Source organism: Solanum tuberosum, unplaced genomic scaffold, assembly GCF_000226075.1.
Source record: "Solanum tuberosum cultivar DM 1-3 516 R44 unplaced genomic scaffold, SolTub_3.0 scf00270, whole genome shotgun sequence".
NCBI lineage: Eukaryota > Viridiplantae > Streptophyta > Magnoliopsida > Solanales > Solanaceae > Solanum > Solanum tuberosum.
The window spans coordinates 660,513-673,706 of NW_006239200.1; the positions used below are offsets into that span (position 1 = coordinate 660,513).

Below are 13,194 nucleotides of genomic sequence, written 5' to 3' on the forward strand. Positions count from 1 at the left end.
GGCAACAAGGGCAACATAAGCTGAAAAAGAGAGAGGAAAAACAAGCCTGATGATCGCCAAGATAACTCGGTGGATCGCCAAGTTGCTCCTCTATCGCCTAAATTTGCAGAACACTGAGCCTAAAATAGTAGGAACTTTGGCGAATAGCATTTCCATTCAGCGTGACGCTGACTACATCGGCGAAGAACGACCATGTCGCTAAAGGTACTGATGGAGATCTAGATAAATGCTGATGGGAGAGCTAAAAGACAAAAGGGCGCATCGCGGAATGAAATGGCGATCCCTATCTGGATCGCCTAAAATTACAATGGTTGGACGAGGAAGGTGTGAAGAGAGAAGGCGAGACGAAAGGACGATCGGTGAGTCGTTAAATGGTCGACGAAGCTCGACTTTCTGCGCCAATTGGCCCCAAAGAGCCACACCTCATATTTGTATAAATTGATTTTTGGAAGAGAGAGAAAACATTCAGAAATTGTGAGGAACAAAATATAGAGAGCAAAAAACACATCTATTGTTGATTTCAAGTAATTTTAGCAAGGTTTTTCAATTGAGTTTTGTAATAGAGAAGATATTATTCACTTTTGACTTTCAAATTTCATTTACCCAGCTATGGAAAATGCGGAAGGTATTGAATTTCATCTTTTTACTATGATTGGCTAAAACCCTAACTTTGGGGGTTTGACAATGTGACCAATTGTTGCGTTTGACTTAATGGGTGTTATTAATTAGTGAATTTTGGTGTTAATTTGAAGTGGGTCTTAATTATTACTGTGGTTTAACTCCAATATTGCATGTTTAGTTTAATACACTTCAAAGTTTTATGCTTGCTCGAGAGAGAAGTATAGAGCTAAGGTAGTAATTTGGCATCCATAGTTAGTGAGTCATGGCAATTTTAGCTTGAGAAAGTGAAACTTGAGATTCAACATTTGTATCTAGCTCGGAAGAGTAGATTTGATGAGAATGTGGCCTGGTCTTCTTATGGATAGTGCTGAGGTTCGAGAGAACTAAGTGGAAATAAGGTAATTGTTCGAGAAAAAAGTGCCTTACCTATAGTCCATTCTACCCATGATGAATTAACATTGTTGGTAATGATGTACACCTATTGAATTGAACTATGCAGTTGGTTAGTCGATCCCCCAAGCGTTATCTCTTTATTTTATTGTTCCTTGTTGATTGTTGAAGTGGTTTGGTAGTTTGACAACTGTTCGTTTGGATTGGTAACGACATCTTTGAGTTTGACTTAAAGATTCCTAAGAGTTTTGTTTGTTCAGCTGCAAAGGTCACCGTCATAATTTCATATTCGAATTCAAAAGAAAGCTACTCTCTGTGGGATCAACCCCAACTCATTTAGTTGGGTTTATATTGATTTACGTTCGTTGACACTTAGAACTGGATAAGGTGTCTTTGAAATGTTAATCAGTTATTTACTACTCTAACCTTTACGTAAGGCTCTAGTTTAGTCTACTAGTTTCCAGAATATGACACATTCGGTCTTTGAAGTGGCCTCCTCGACTGGACGATGCCTCCAACAGACTTTAACCACAGGTGTGGTTGTGGATCGCAACTGCCTCACAACTCTATTTAAGATGGAAACTGTCTCATCAATATAAGTCAGATGATCATCTAACTCAACCGCATCATACTGGAGCACATGGGACTCGTCTGGAACATACCGACGCAGTATCAAAACATTGAATACCAGATGGATAGGTAAGAATGCTGGAGGCAAAGCTAACTCATAGGCAACCTCACCAACTGCCCTTAAAATCTCAAAAAGCCCGATATATCTGGGGCTAAGCTTGCCCCGCCTCCCAATTCTCATCACGCTCTTCATAGGCAATACTCGAAGGAATAATCTATCACCAACGGCAATCTCAACGGCCGACGACTATGATCTGCGTAACTCTAGTGTCTACTCTGAGCTGTCCTGAGCCTATCCTGAATCACCCTCACATGATCTAAGACCTCCTGAAGCAAGTCTGTGTCGCGTGGCCTAGGCTCCATAGACTCAAACCAACCAACCAGAGAGCGACAACGCCTACCATATAAGTCCTCGAACGGGTCCATCTGAATACTAGAGTGGTAGTTGTTGTTGTACGCAAAATCCGCCAAAGGAAAACACTAGTCCCACTAACCTCCAAAGTCCATGACGCAGGCCCACAACATATCCTCAAGGACCTGAATAGTGTACTCAGACTGGCCATTAGTCTGCGGATGAAATGTTGTGCTAAGGTCGACACGGGTGCCCAACTCCTCTTGAAAGACCCTTCAAAAGCTGGAATTAAACTGGGAACCTCGGTCTGAAATGATGAAAACAGGCACACCATGAAGACTAACCACCTCCCGAATGTAGATACGAGCCAATCTCTCAACACTAAAGGAAGTATGAATGGGGAGGAAGTGTGCTGACTTGGTTAATCGATCCACGATGACCCAAATGTTGTCAACACCCCTGGAAGTCCTAGGCAAACCCACAACGAAGTCTATGGTGATACGCTCCCACTTCCACTCCGGAATGGGTAATTTCTGAAACTCACCACCAGGCCTCAAATGCTCGGCCATCACCTGCTGGCAACACAAGCAACATGACACATAGTTTGAGATATCTCTCCTCATACCGCTCCACCAGTAATGTTGCCTCAAGTCACGATACATCTTAGCGGTGCCCAGATGGATGGAATATATGGAATCATGGGCCTTGCTAAGGATCAACTGAATCAAACCCCCAACTCTTGGAACACACAATCGGCCAGCAAACCTCAACACCCCATATGAATCTAAAGTAGTCAGCCCAGCATCGCCTGCCTATACTCTATCTCTGAGTGACACCAAAGACTCATCCTCGAACTGTCAGCCACAGATCTGATCTAACAAAGATGACTGAACCCCCACATGAGCTAACACCCATCTGAAAGATCAAGTCGGATCATCTGGTTGGCTAAGGACTGGATGTCCAAAGCCAAAGGCCACTCTGAAACAGAAATAAAGGCTAGACTACCCATACTAACTGCCTTCCGGCTCAAGGCGTCCGCTACTACATTCGCCTTGCCCAGGTGGTAGAGAATAGAGAGATCATAGTCCTTCAGGAGCTCAATCCAACAATGTTGCCTCGAATTAAGATCCCTCTGGCTAATACTGTATTGAAGGCTCCGATGGTAAGTGTAGATCTCACAACGCACTCCATATAGGTAGTGCCTCCAAATCTTAAGCGCAAAAACTACCGCCGACAACTCTAAGTCATGAGTGGGGTAGTTGCACTCATGAAACTTAAGATGTCTCGATGCATAAGCAATAACCCGGCCCTGCTGCATCAAACACAACCCGAACCGACGCCGGATACATCACAATAAACCGTGAATGCCTCGCGCCTCAACTGGAAGAGTCAATATAATAGCGGTGGTAAGCAATTCCTTGAGCCTCAGAAAGCTCCTCTCACACTCCTCCTACCACTCAAAGGGAATATCCTGGCGAGTCAACTGAGTCAAAGGTGCCGCTATAGTAGAAAATCCCTCAACAAAACGCCTGTAGTACCCTGCCAATTCAACGAAACAACGAATATTAGTCACAGAGGTGGGCCTGGCCAGTCACGGATAGCCTCAATCTTCACTGGATCCGCCATAATGCCATCCTTGGAGACCACGTGCCTTAAGAATGCTACAGACTCAAGCCAAAACTTGCACTTTGAAATCTTGGCATAAAGTCGATGATCTCTCAAAGTCTGGAGAACTATCCTCAAATGGTGCTCATGCTCACTCCGGCTCCACGAGTATACCAATATCGTCGATAAAGCTATAACAAAAGAGTTAAGGTACGACCTAAATACACAAGTCATCAAGTCCATGAAGACAGCAGGGGCATTAGTCAACCCAAAAGACATCACTAGGAACTCATATTGGCCGTAACGAGTCCTAAATGCGGTCTTAGGGATGTCTGCTGCCCTAATCCTCAACTGGTGGTAACCGGATCTCAGAACGATCTTAGAAAAAACCTCGGCACCGTGAAGCTGGTCAAATAGGTCATCAATACAAGGCATGGGGTAACAGTTCTTCACCGTCACCTTGTTCAGCTGCATGTAATTAATATACATCTGCATAGTACCATTCTTGTTCTTCACAAACAGGATTGGGGCACCCCAAGGCGATACACTAGGCCGAATGAATCCCTTGCCCAAGATATCTTGAAGCTGAACACTAAGCTCCTTCAGCTCTGCGAGGGTCATATGGTACGATGAGATAGAAATAAGAGGAGTAACTGGCTCTAAGTCAATGGCGAAATCAATATCACGATGTGGGGGTAGGCGGCAGGAAACACATTAGCAAACTCTCAGACTACAGGCACTGAATCAACCGTAGGGCCCTCCCTACTAACATCTCTAACATAAGCCAAGTAAGCCAAACATCCGCTAGCCACTAACCTCCGAGCCTAAATAAAGAAATCACCCCAACCGGTGTGCGACTACAAGAGCCCTGCCACACAACCGATGGAATACCAAGCATGGCTAAGGTAATGGTCTTGGCATAGCAAACCAAAACCGCTCGGTGAGGGGATAACCAGTCCATGCCCAGAATCATGTCGAAATCCAACATATCAAGTAAAATAAGATTAGCCCGAGTATCTCGCCCCTGAATAGTCACCAAACAAGATCTAAAGATCTAATCCACTACTAAAGAATCACCTACCGGGGTCGAAACACGTAACGACACTACTAAGGGCTCAGGGCTCATACTCAATCAAGGAGCGCAATAAACAGACACATAATAATAAGTGGAGCCTGGATCAAATAAAGTTAAGGCGGGCTGATTACATAAAAGTATCGTACTTGTAATCACATCGTCTGAAGCTTCGGCCTCTACTCTAGCTGGAGCTACATAAAAGTGACCCTAGGTGACTCTACCCCGTGCATAAACTCTGCCACCTGTCCTGCCTCCTCGAGGACCTCCCCGTAAACCCTGATGATCACCCCGGAGGTCCTGATCCTGATTCCTCTAGCTGGAGGTGCTGCGGGTCTAGCTTGATGTGGAGTTGGTGTAGCTAACCTACAAAGAGGACACTCTCTGGAGCAATGATTGATCTCTCTGTAGTCATAACAACCCTGTGGTGGTATGATCGCAACTAGAGGCCAGCCACCCCAGCCTGAAGAACCCAACTGAGTACCACCTCAGCCCTGACTCAGACCGGCACTAGAGCCACCCTGACGGTGTTGGTTACCCTCTAAAGAATAAAGCGATGTCTGGAACGGGTGACTGGACTAACCCTGCTGGAACCTCTGGTGGGGCCTGTCATGTGAGTCTGTAGGCCTGAAACGGGGCCCACTGTGACTATCATCCTGTCTGGCCTTCTTGTCGCTGCCTCCTTGGGCCTCGCGATGGAGCTGCTCAAGTGTGCGAGCGTGGTCCATAACATCGAGAAAGGAACGGTCCGCTAAAACCATGGACTGAGTCTCCATGCACAGCTGCAACCTCAATCCTCTAACAAAACATCGAACCCTCTCCTCCTCCGCCGGTAAAATCATAGTAGCATGACTGGAGACCTCATGGAATCTGGACTAATACTTAGACACAGTCATGGAGCCCTGCTCCAACCTCAAAAACTCATCACGAAGCCGATCTCTAACGCTTCGCAGGATAAACCGAGCCAAGAATGCCTCAAAGAAATCTACCCAAGATACCGGTGGGACCCAACTAGCCTGGTCTCCAAGTAAGAACGCCTCCACTGTCGGCAGGCCTATCTAGCTAATAAGCGGTGAAGTCGGCCCGTATCGCCTCTACCAGACCCAAAGTATCTAGCCGCTCTCGGCAAGTAGTAAGGAACTTATGGGAATCCTCTCCAACAGCCCTAGAAAACCTCGACGGTAACAATCTCATAAAACACCCCGAGCATATTCTTCTCTCGTAGTGGCATGACCCCATCTAAAACATCCGGCTGGTGCCGGTGGCTGCTGAACCTCTGGAGTCGCTGGGGAACGCTGACACTGCGGTGCCGGAACTGGAGGTAGGGCTGGAGCCTAATGTTGTATACCCCCTATGGTTGCTAAAATCTTGGTGAGCATCGCATGTAGGTCAATAGCGGCGGCTGGTGCGGGTGGTGGCTGGGCTGGTCCCGGTCCCACCGGCTGAGGAGGAACATGATCTACCAGAGGCTCCATCTTCGGCTCTGAAGTCCTCTCTCTATCTCGGGATGATGTTGGAGCTCTGCCTCGAACTCTAAGTCGGCCTCTACCCCTAGCAGGAGCTCTATTCGCGGACCCGGGTGCATTACTCCCAACCGGTTCGACACGCGTGCGAGCCATCCTATGAAAGAGTGAAACAAATGAGATTCCATGAAACCAATTTAGACATACGATGCACGAAATGGATACAAAATAAGGAATCTTCCTAAAGACATTCTGTAGCCTCTCAAAGATAAGTCACAGACGTCTCCGCACCAATTCTTAGGACTCTACTAGACGTTAGCTCTGTACAAGTGAGACCGGTGAACCTGGGGCTCTGATACCAACTTGTCACGACCCGATTCCTCGAGTCATGATGGCACCTACTATAACCCACCAGTAGGCAAGCCAACCCGTATCCCGGAACATCTAGTAATGGGATTGAGGGTAGAAAACTAAACTCAACAACACAATAATAATAACAACAGGAATCACAAATGGAAGGGCGGAAGCAAGCCAAAACTATATACAAATAAAAGATCCCTCCCAGAACCTGGAAGTCGCAAGTACAGAGCTACTAACAAAATGAGTACAAGTTCCAAAAGTCGATCACATAAACAAAACTGTCTCAAAAGGCAAAAGACAAGTCAATATATAAATACAAAAGGAGACAGGCAAATCCAGGACGCTATGTGCTCACCCTCGCCTCCTAATATGACTGCAGCTGGTGCTCGAACCTGCATCACGAAAACAGATGCAGAGTGTGGTATGAGTACCAAAACAACAGGTACCCAGTAGGAATCATAGGTCGACTGATCAAGAAAAGCAAAAGTAATATGAAATGCGAGAATCTAACATACTAACAGAAATAAGTAGAAGGGAACATCTAATAGGTATGCACACGAGCGTACTCACACACAAACTCGACGGGTACGCTCGTGCACAATATGAATGTAAAATCCGAACAAACTCACATAAGACCGACAGGTGCAAAGAAGGGAGAGTTGAAATGAAGTAAGAGGATCCGATGAAGTTTCCAAGATTACCACAACTTTCCGGACTTGAACCGAACTAATCCATGTGCCCGAAGCTTACCCAGAGCTAATAGGGAAATAAGGACTTGAACAGAGATTTGGAGTAACCGAGGACTTGAACAAAGGCTAACGATAATCGTTGACTTGAACCACATAAAATATGACCAAGGACTTGAACCGATGTTAAGGATAATCGTGGACTTGAACCACATAAAATATGACGAAGGACTTGAACCGAGGTTAAGTATAATTGTGGACTTGAACCCAGCCCGGTGGAGTGAACTTGGGACTTGAACCACGAGTAGAGGCGAGTCGGTCAGAAATAGTATCAGCTGTCAACCGAGCGTCACGGGGAGTACCCCCAAACTGAGTGCCATCAATAAATCATTCCACCCGAACTGTATCCAACCAGAATCGTCGAGTAGCTTCCAAACTAAGAATTCGAATACATCGAAACCGACAAGACAAAGAATTATAGATATAAGGTTCCAAGAGCGGTGTTACTGCCTGGCTAAGGCCTAGACTATCGGACCCAAGTCTACTATATCAGTCTACAAGGAGCTAAGCTGTCCGAAGCGATGTCGGAGAGGTTTCAAGGCCTAACGGCTCTAAAATACGCAAGTCTATGGCAATCACTAGTCTAAGCCTAGACTATGGCCAAACATGCTTTCAAATATACACACAAACCATAAGAAAGGTGCACCATAAAGTACGAATGATCAATAATTACATTAGACATGCTGAAGTAACCCGGAGTACCCGAAATTAGAGCCTAAGTCATGGTTTCTTGGAATTTAGAATGCTCAACAACCAATTACCCCCAAAATCACACAAATCAACATACAAATGCTAAATCATGCTCAATCTAAGGAGAGGGAAATCGTAGACTACTTGTAAGCCGACCGCGCGCACTTCAAATCACGTAGCCGGAGCCTTTCCCTTCCGTACGGCCTCAGAACGCCGCCACACTATCAAAAATAGAATCACCATGATAATACGAGTGTTTTGACACCAAAATCATAATTTTCGTAGTCGAACCCAAAATCGAGCCTAAAATGGAATTATGGGACCCGCGATGGGAACCCCAAATTTGACACCGCAAAAATGATATAAACTCAATATGGAACTTGTACCCCAAAATGGGGAACAATTTGAGGATCGGAACGAAAGAAATTTGATCATGCAACAAAAATTTGATTTATGGTTGAAAATCAAGAAGAGGGCAGCCCCTTTGGGGAAGAAATTACCTCAAAACGTCGATCTTCAGACTTCTCCAAGCACACCACAGCGAACTCACAATCCACACGAACACCCAGCCCTTTGAATCACCTAAATCGGAGCTCTATAGCTCAAGAAATCAAAACCACCATTAAAGAGAAGAATCAAGAGGAGGGCATCAGCTAAAACCAAGAAAAGCCTCAAACGAAGCTTCCCTAGCACATTCCAATCACACCACTGCGTTCCCACGAAAAAACCAGACAATTTAGAGCTTTATAGCTCAAGATATCGCAATTGAAAATGAGGGCTGAAAGGTGAAATTGGGCTTTTAAAAGACGAATCTAGTTGCTAAAACGTCAAAATATGGTCGTTAAAAGGCCTGCACCAGATTTCAGATTTCCTATTTTTCTTAAAGTCTCCGACGGGGTGCTCGGAATTCGTTCGGAATCTCGTGCGCGCAAACGGACTATGATACCCCACTAAATTCGATGTTCCAGACTCAATGGCGCTATCGAAATTCCCATACGAGGTCATTTTGTTTGAAAGTGGATCCCACACCCAAATGTCATTTTTAGCCAAATTCCACAATGGGCCTCGGGTTTAGATCGGAAGCCTCGAGAAGCGAACGAAGTATCGTTCTAAACCAAACACGACAAAAAATTTAGTTTTTCCTCGTAAATGTACAACAGATATAAAAATCAAGAAGAGTACATCAAAACACATCAAAAAATTCTCAAACTACTCTAGTGACCTCAGAATATTGAAACAAAAAAATGATCAAAATTTTACACTTTTTCGTAACTGTCAAAAAATAACAAAAAAAATTATTTTTTCCTCGTAAATGTCCGAAAGATATAAAAATCAAGAAAGTACATCAAAACACCTCAAAAAATTCTCAAACTGCACCAATGAATTTAGAATATCGAATAAAAAAATGATCATAATTTAATATTTTTCGTAACTGTCAGAAAAATAACAAAAAAAAATATTTTTTCCTTGTAAATGTAAGAAACATATAAAAACCAAGAAAAGTACATCAAAACACCACAAAAAATTCTCAAAACTGCGCCAATGACCTTAGAATATCGAAACAAAAAAATGATCAGAATTTTACTCTTTTTCGTAGCAGTCCGAAAAATTAAAAAAATTATTTTTTCCTCTTCAATGTCCAAAAGATATAAAAATGAAGAAAACTACATCAAAACACAAAAAATTGTCAAACTACACCAATGACCTTAGAATATCGAAACAAAAAAAAGATCAAATTTTTTCTCTTTTCATAACAGTCTGAAAAATAACAAAAAATTTAATCTATCCTTGTAAATGTACGAAACATATAAAAATCAAGAAAAGTACATCAAAACATATCAAAAAATTCTCAAACTGCACCAACGACCTAAGAATATCGATACCAAAAAAAGATCAAAAAATTTCCCTTTTTTATAACTGTATGAAAAATAACAAAAAAAATTATTTTCCTCGTAAATATATGAAACATTTCTCGTAAAAGTATGAAACATATAAAAATCAAGAAAAGTACATCAAGACACCTCAAAAAAATTCTCAAACTGCACCAACGACCTAAGAATATCGATACCAAAAAAAGATCAAAAAATTTCCCTTTTTTATAACTGTATGAAAAATAACAAAAAAAATTATTTTCCTCGTAAATATATGAAACATATAAATATCAAGAAAAGTACATCAAGACACCTCAAAAAAATTCTCAAACTGCACCAATAACCTTAGAATATTAAAAAAAAATGATCAAAATTTTATTTTTTTTGTAACTGTCCGAAAAATAACAAAAATATTATTTTTTCCTCATAAATCTATGAAACATATAAAAATGAAGAAAAGTACATCAAACAAGCTCAAAAAAAATCTCAAACTGCAACAATGACCTTAGAATATTGAAACAAAAAAATGATCAAATTTTTACCCTTTTTTGTAAATGTTGAAAAAATAACAAAAAAATAATTTTCCCTCGTAAATGTACAAACATATAAAAATCAAGAAAAGTAGAACAAAATACCTCAAAAAAATGATCAAAATTTAACTCTTTTTCGTAACTATTCGACAATATAACAAAAATATTAATTTATTCTTGTAAATGTCCAAAAGATATAAAAATCAAGAAAAATACATAAAAACATCTCATAAAATTCTCAAACTACACCAAAGACCTTGGAATATCGAAACAAATAAATGATCAGAATTTTACTATTTTTATTAACTGTCCGAAAAAAAAACTATATTTTTCCTCGTAAATGTACAAACCATATAAAAATCAAGAAAACTACATCAAAACACCTCAAAAAAATCTCAAAGTACACCAACGACCTTAGGATATCGAGAAAAAGTGATCAAAACTTTTCTCTTTTTCAAAGAAGTCTAAAAAATGACAAAAAATTTAATTTTTCCTTGTAAATGTACGTAACATATAAAAATCAAGAAAGATACATCAAAATACCTCAAAAAATTATCAAGATGCACCAATAACCTTAGAATATCGAAACAAAAAAATGATCCAAATTTTACTATTTTTCGTAACTGTCTGAAAAATAACAATTCTTTTTCCTCATAAAAGTATGAAGCATATAAAAATCAAGAAAAGTACATCAAAACATATCAAAAAATTCTCAAACTGCACCAACGACCTAAGAATATCGATACCAAAAAAAGATCAAATTATTTCCCTATTTTGTAACTGTATGAAAAATAACAAAAAAAAATATTTTCCTCGTAAATTAATGAAACATATAAATATCAAGAAAAGTACATCAAGACACCTCAAAAAAGTTCTCAAACTGCACCAATAACCTTAGAATATTGAAAAAAAATGATCAAAATTTTATTTTTTTCGTAACTGTCCGAAAAATAACAAAAATATTTTTTTTTCCTCATAAATCTATGAAACATATAAAAATGAAGAAAAGTACATCAAACAACCTCAAAAAAATCTCAAACTGCACCAATGACCTTAGAATATTGAAACAAAAAAATGATCAAAATTTTACCCTTTTTTGTAAATGTTGAAAAAATAACAAAAAAATATTTTTCCCTCGTAAATGTACAAACATATAAAAATCAAGAAAAGTAGATCAAATTACCTCAAAAAAATTCTCAAACTGCAACAATGACCTTAGAATATCGAAACAAAAAATGATCAAAATTTAACTCTTTTTCGTAACTATTCGAAAAATTAACAAAAAAATTAATTTATTCTTGTAAATGTCCGAAAGATATAAAAGTCAAGAAAAATACATCAAAACACCTCATAAAATTCTCAAACTGCACCAAAGACCTTGGAATATCGAAACAAAAAAATGATCAAAATTTTACTATTTTTATTAACTGTCCGGAAAAAAAATTAATTTTTTCCTCGTAAATGTACAAAACATATAAAAGTCAAGAAAATTACATCAAAACACCTCAAAAAAATCTCAAAGTACACCAACGACCTTAGGATATCGAAAAAAAATGATCAAATTTTTTTTCTTTTTCAGAACAGTCTGAAAAATAACAAAAAATTTAATATTTCCTTGTAAATGTACGAAACATATAAAAATCAAGAAAAGTACATCAAAATACCTCAAAAGATTATCAAGATGCACCAATGACCTTAGAATATCGAAACAAAAAAATGATCCAAATTTTACTATTTTTCGTAACTGTCTGAAAAATAACAAAATTTTTTCCTTATAAAAGTATGAAACATATAAAATTCAAGAAAAGTACATCCAAACACATCAAAATATTCTCAAACAGCACCAATGACCTAAGAATATCGATACAAAAAAATGAACAAATTTTTTCCCTTTTTAGTAACTGTATGAAAAATAACAAAAAAAAATGAATTTCCTCGTAAATATATGAAACATATAAATATCAAGAAAAGTACATCAAAGCACCTCAAACAAATTCTCAAATTGCACCAATGACCTTAGAATATTGAAAAAAAATGATCAAATTTTATTCTTTTTCATAACTGTCCAAAATATAACAAAAAAATTACTTTTTCCTCATCAATGTATGAAACATATAAAAATCAAGAAAAGTACATCAAACAACCTCAAAAAAATCTCAAACTGCATCAAAGACCTTAGAATATTGAAACAAACAAAAAGATCAAAATTTTACACTTTTTCGTAATTGTTCAGAAAATACCAAGAAAATTAATTTTCCCTCGTAAATATACAAACATATAAAAATCAAGAAAAGTAGATCAAAATACCTCAAAAAATTCTCAAACTGCAACAATGAACTTAGAATATCAAAAAAAAATATGATCAAAATTTAACTCTTTTTCGTAACTGTCCGAAAAAATAACAAAAAATTTAATTTATTCTTGTAAATGTCCAAAAGATATAAAAATCAAGAAAAGTACATCAAAATACCTCATAAAATTCTCAAACTGCACCAATGACCTTGGAATATTGAAACAAAAAAATGATCAAAATTTTACTCTTTTTCGTAACTGTCTGAAAAATAACAAAAAAATATTTTTTTACTCGTAAATGTACAATACATATAAAAATCAAGAAAAGTACATCAAAAAACCTCAAAAAATTCTCAAACTACACCAACGACCTTAGAATATCAAAACAAAAAATGATCAAATTTTTTCTCTTTTTCGTAACTTTCTGAAAAATAAGAAAAAATCTAATCTTTCCTTGTAAATGTACGAAACATATAAAAATAAAAAAAAGTACATCAAAACACGTCAAAAAATTCTCAAACTGCAGTAATGACCTTAGAATATCAAAACAGAAAAATGATCTAAGTTTTACG

At 38.8% G+C, this 13,194-nt stretch overlaps 1 protein-coding gene across 1 annotated transcript; it reads right to left on the reverse strand.

Annotated features, from left to right (window-relative positions):
• Nucleotides 1–1,456: 1,456 nt before the first annotated feature.
• On the reverse strand, nucleotides 1,457–1,822 carry LOC107062869 (uncharacterized). Its single transcript, XM_015314047.1, has one exon. It carries the CDS (start codon nucleotides 1,820–1,822, stop codon nucleotides 1,457–1,459), a length of 366 nt encoding a protein of 121 aa, XP_015169533.1.
• Nucleotides 1,823–13,194: the final 11,372 nt, after the last annotated feature.